General features: G+C 37.1%; 1 protein-coding gene across 1 annotated transcript in view; it reads left to right on the forward strand.

The window, feature by feature from the left end:
• The window catches only part of PPFIA2 (protein tyrosine phosphatase, receptor type, f polypeptide (PTPRF), interacting protein (liprin), alpha 2), a gene marked incomplete at its 5' end in the record, with an annotated part of 70,878 nt that extends 65,058 nt beyond the window's left edge, over positions 1 to 5,820 (forward strand). The window contains 3 exon segments of the mRNA XM_008946498.1: positions 1,919 to 2,119; positions 4,264 to 4,326; positions 5,758 to 5,820. Coding sequence (XP_008944746.1) covers positions 1,919 to 2,119; positions 4,264 to 4,326; positions 5,758 to 5,820 — 327 coding nt within the window.
• Between the last annotated feature and the right edge of the window lie 180 nt (positions 5,821 to 6,000).

Here is a 6,000-nt window from a genome sequence, read left to right on the forward strand (position 1 = left end):
GATATCAGGACTCTCTTCCTTGAGCAATTACTGTGCCCTCTTTTTGGAGACTTTTTTTCAGCTAAATGCATTTTCTGGTAGAGACAGCTTGTTTATTAACAAACTAATTTATGTAATTTGTTAAAGAACTAATTTATCTAATGAGTGGGAGACATTTGAATCTATTTCTGCAGGGTGAATAACTCCACTATTTACTCTTTCCTGCTTTTCAAGTACGTGAATGAAAAAAAAAAAGTCTAATTAGGTGAGAATATTAAATCCATCTTAACCCTATGCATAATTTCCTCATGGGCCTTTGTTTAAGCACAGCTGGGTGTAATCAACATAATTTTTGCATTAATATTTTTACTTTCATGAAACTTTGTAATTTTTTACAGTTAGTTGGAATAAGATCATACTTTTAAGGTTCAGACGAGCATTGGGAAGAAGGGCAGTGGCTGATCCCATCAGTGGAAAGGGCCTTTCAAACCATCATGTAATGCTCCTCATACGCTGTGATACGTCAGGAGCCAGTACAGAAAAGCCTGAATGAGCTCTTTTGGAATCTAACATTTGAGTCTGTTTTCTCTGAGACATAAAAGTGATCTAACCGCTGTCTTTTAAGTAAATATATAAACCCAAATAAGGTATAGACTTGTTGATAACCACACAGTACTACCCTTACTATGAGAAATTAAATAAAAATCCCTCCCATTTGTCTATACTTTCAGATTTGTTCATTAATTTAGTGATGGCATATTTTGACTCATTTTCTTGAATTTGTGTCCTCTTTTGGTAAGCTATTATTAACAGAAAAAAATTAAAATAATGACATCAGCTAATTCTGATGGTCTATTTGAGATTAATCAAGCTAGTTCTGTCTCTGTTTTCCTTTGTGTTATCCCCAAAATCTCAGTGATTATGGCATTAACTGCTCATGTCCTTGCCACAGTTTTTGCTATAGCATAATGTATTTCATACTGTGACAAAAACTTCCCACATATTTCTATCCCTGCTATGGAATTATTTAATTTGGAAGCACAGAGATGTAGACACGGACATTCATATTAATAAGCCAACACAAAATGTGAAATCTGAGAAAATCAAGGATTCATACTCAATATGTCCCAGGAAAGACTGCCTGGAGTGCATAGTACCTCTTACAAGGAAAGACTAAGTGCTGAAGCAAGGGGTGTTGCTGACCCAGCCTGGTAAGTCTAAAATTCAGGAGAGGAAAAGCATGCAATCACAAGTACGTATCTTGTAAATCCACAGGTGGTGTAGCTGTGCTCACATTTACTGCAGCTTCTAACCAGTATTTATAGCTGGGATGTGGCACCCATACCAGACTGTTCCCAAATTTACAGCAAGCTCAGTCCTCACTGAGTTGGTTATTTGTACTGTGCTTGGTTTATTTCTACCAAGAAGAAAAAAAAAAAAAAAAGAGCTGAGAAGTATAAGATTGTGCCCCATGAGTACACTATTACACCATGGCGACTTACATGGAAAAAGAGAGAACAAAAATGAAAAAATTTTAGAACAAAAATGAAAAAATTATTTGATCATTTCTCCTTATATTTTCTGCTGTATATGATAAGACTATCAAATGTGCTGTGATGCTGAGTTGTGCCACTGCTTGCTCATTAAAGGCCTCTGAAAGGAGTAGCCCAGGTGATGGAGGCACACGGCTCTAAAAGTGATTCAAAGCATTCCTTGCTTTAAAGTTCTGCTTACCACAAAAGCAACAAGAGTTCAGATGAAGCCATGGCAATTTCAAAGGCTGTGAAACTATCTCATTTGACGAAAGACTATGACAAGACTATTTGTGCTCGCTTGTGTGTGTCTTCCATGCTAATTCAGATTGATAGGTGCCTTGATGATTAATATCACTGGGAAAATGAAACAATGCTTCCAATGAACATATCCTTTCTCTGAACAGCTCTGGCTGGGCATGCCAGCCTGGTATGTGGCTGCCTGCCGTGCCAACGTGAAGAGTGGAGCCATTATGTCGGCTTTGTCCGACACGGAGATTCAAAGAGAAATTGGAATCAGCAATCCTCTTCATCGCTTAAAGCTCCGGTTAGCAATCCAGGAGATGGTGTCACTGACAAGCCCATCGGCGCCTCCAACATCCAGAACAGTGAGTCCTGTTCAGCTAACTTTTTCTTTCCTGCTTCAACCTGCAGGAGTCTGCAGAAAGACTTCTGTAGTGTGTGAGTGGCTCTGCAGGAACACACACTTCACAATCAGGGGGAACAGTCCTGTTGAGACTTAGAAGGACCTCTTCAACACTTGCTTGATTGTTGATCACTGGTATTTTTTATTTTAGCAGATATTCTTCAGGTTTTTTTAAGTCATGCTTTTGATTAACCTCAATGTCATTTAAATTATTAGTATTGAACATCTTATTTGTAATTTTGTCTGTATTTGTGCATTTCTCTTCCTTCAAATCATCTCTGTCAACCAAATCAGTTTCTGTTTCACTTTTCCTTTTTTTTTTTTTTTTTTTTTTGGGGGGGGGGGTGTGGGTTGTGCGGGGGGGGGGGATGCGGGGGGCAAGGCAAGAGGAAGGAGAGGTTATGTAGGAACATAGCTTTTTTTGAGTCTTGTTCATATTCCCCTTTTTTGCATCCTTTAAAGTGTTACCTGACCTGAGTCGGCTGGCGTTAGGTTCTTCATGCTTTTAAGACAAGCGGTGATTTAAAATGTGAAGTGAGAGTCTGGAAGAAGAAAGTGGTGTGTGTGCATTCGGCGAGGAAGGGAGGGAGAGTGGCAGCAGACAGGAAGGAAGCAAGTAAAGAAAAAACACAGAGATACAAGCCTGAAAGGAAAAGGGAATATATCAAAAAGAGCAAGAAAGTATGTTAGGGGAAAGTAAGAACGTATGTGCTATAGATAAAAAGCACTTTTTAGTGGAAAACGAAGAAAAATAGGCCAAACTGACAGGGAGAAAAAGAAACAAGATAACAAAAGGGGAGTTTTCTGTTGAGAGGTTGATGGTGATGGCTATAAAAGAGGCAAAAGAGACGATAACAAAGAAAAAAAATGAGACTTGATCAGATGGGAAACATCGCATAGAAGTGAAGGACAAAGGCCACTACTCAAGTAGTGCCGCCCAGACTTCTAATAGAAAGATAATAATAATGCTGTTAATAACAGTAGTATTATTTATATTCTGCTATCTCTTATCTTCATGGAATTAATGAAGAATCTTTTGGTGGAATTAGAACCGAGATACCTTTGAGGGGTACCAGATCCACTGACCTACATAAGCAACTGGGCAACAGGACTCTGATGTTCCTGTTGGCTGACCTTTAATCTTCATGTTGCTAAGATGCCTTAAATATTATAGTTCTCCATCTGATATTTTCTACCCTCAAAACAGTTGTATATGTCATAACCATAGTAATACTATGAATCATAACGGATTTCACCTAAGGAAAGCTGTATAGACTCAACATGAAGTTGAATAACTAAACAAAATTAATTTTGATTTTAAAATCATAAGAGCGTATTTCAAAGCACAAGAGCATTAAGACCAAATGAGAATACAGTGCATTCAAGCTAGAAATATTTAGAATCGTTTTGCCTTGGTCTTTTTTTTTTTAATTCTTCTTGAGTAATTGGCAGCACAAAGGTGCCCTGTCCTGGAATATGCATTTGTGAGTCCCAAGTCTCTCTGCCTCCCTGCTTTTTCAGGAAAGAGTTAATTTACTTCAGCTCTCAAGAAAACACAACAGACTTCTACACCCCCTCCCTGCCTTATCTCATTGCCCTAGTCATAATCTGACTGAACACAATAGGATGAGGAAAAATATTTTTACAAGTGAATTCTCTTGATATTTTTGATTTACAGAAACCTGGGGAGAATAGTCATTATTTAGATTACAGTATGAGCATGTGATGTATGCAGGATATTTAGGCTGGAAAATCTTTGAGAACTGAAGCTTACCTCCAGACAGAGTTATGAGTAAAGGTTGTATTTGCCACTTGTGTGTGAAATGCAGCTTTAATTAACATTCTTTCCTTTGTGATGGTGCTTTGCTGGATTTCATCCATCAGTTCTAGCTGAAATACTTCATCGTATCTGCTGAGAATCCTCTAATAAAAGATACAAACCAAGTTGTCTGAAGTTGTCTCTAGTTGCAGCTCGGTAGAGGCAAGGCTGTGGCTGTGCTGATGGTGATGCTATACGCTGTTAACTTACAGTGGTGCTGCCTTTCTTCTTTACCACTGCTTACCTAATGTGGATCCCACCTGCCTTCCTGCGGGCCTTGTCCGTAGCCCTCAGGCAATGTTTGGGTGACCCATGAAGAAATGGAAAACCTTGCTGCTCCAGCTAAAACGGTTAGTCTTTCCACTTCCATTGAAAATGGTTTCGGTGCCCAAAGGAGAACTAGGATGTATCTGCTTTAATGCAGATGCCCTGTCTTCTGTAGGATGCTTCCCAAGCATGCCGTTAGAAAGTCAAAGGGAGTAATGAAACTGAATTTAAAGAACAGTTACATCATTTCTCTGCAAAAGAAATTACAAACTGTATTGCAACCACAAAATTTGTGTGAACCTAAAAGCAGTATTTGAGTTTTATAGTAGATAATAGTTACACTGCCAGTGTGAAGCCTCATTTAGTGAAATTAAATTTTTGTGGTTACAGGTGCAACATTTCCCTGTACTCCTTAGTGCATCTTCTAAATACATTTTTGTATCTGCTGAATTAGAAATAAATAAAAAAAGGCTTGAGAATGGTGCATTACACAACTCAGTGTTTTCATTAACTCTGAGTCCATCATGTCTGTACTTGTATATTCACGCTCTTTGATTTAATGCATAATTTATTGATTGATTTTTGTCAAATCTCTCTCTGCTTTTGGGGACATAAATATTAAAAGCTTTTATTCAATAGTACTGGCCTTTTTTCTCGTACTTGGAACATGTGTTATTTCAAGTTTTGTTTATAGCAACACATCACAAGAGCTCCATAACAGTGCTTATAAAACACAATACAATCCTACAGTGGGACGTCTGCAAAACCTACCTTCAGTTTGGAAAACTTTATAGTCAGCCCAATTCATATATGGTGGGAGAGGTACTGAAGCTAAATTTTCATGCAATAAAGAGTTATTTCTTAGAAATCTATGCATGCTATAATATTTGAAGTTTCCTTATGAACACTCATGAAGCAGATTCTCATCATAGTCTTATTTTTTTCCACAACTGATCTATCTTTCTATTTTATTATTTTTGGTATAGATAAATACAAATACGACAACACTCAACTGACTAGACGTAGAGCTGATCCTCATTTAGTGGCCAGCTAGAAACATATCATTCTGCCATTAAGAAAGTTAGATAAAACTCCTTCACAGTACATTCATAAAAAGACACATTTTTATTGTGAGTGTTGCAAGATCTAACTGGAAACAAACAAACAAACAAAAAAAGGGATCTCTAATGCACAATTTTTTAAGTAATTGGCTGTGTTTTGATTGTGAAACCATAAAAAGTGTTTAAGATAATGCTGTAAAGTCTTGCCAAGCTATAATGATTTTATATCTTGAAAACCTAGCTAGATTTGCCCTACTAAGGTTTTATGATTCTGGTCTTGTGCTTCTTAATGTAGTTTAGCCTGAGGCATTGCCACTGACTGCAGTTATTTTATTGGCACATTTTATTTTATTTGTACTAAGATTAACATACACATGAAAACCACATCTTTTTATAACTCGTTTTTATTGTCTTTTTATCTGCTTTCCTAATTGCTTCCTGCTGGTAACACAGAAAGAGTCTGAAGAAGGCAGCTGGGCTCAGGTATGACCCATTTACATGTTTGTGGTTTTTTAACAGAAAACTAATAATAATGTCATTAACAGTGTATCAATATGCATAGAAGAGTATAGTGTCGTGTCTGTATTTCAATGATTGAATCATGATTTAGACATTTTTAGAGTTCTTCTAATACAAAATAAATATTCTCTGGACAGGTTTGCTAAGAGGTACATATCATAGAATCATAGAATCATA

The sequence above is a fragment of the Merops nubicus genome, unplaced genomic scaffold, assembly GCF_000691845.1.
Source record: "Merops nubicus isolate BGI_N331 unplaced genomic scaffold, ASM69184v1 scaffold15998, whole genome shotgun sequence".
Taxonomy (NCBI): domain Eukaryota; kingdom Metazoa; phylum Chordata; class Aves; order Coraciiformes; family Meropidae; genus Merops; species Merops nubicus.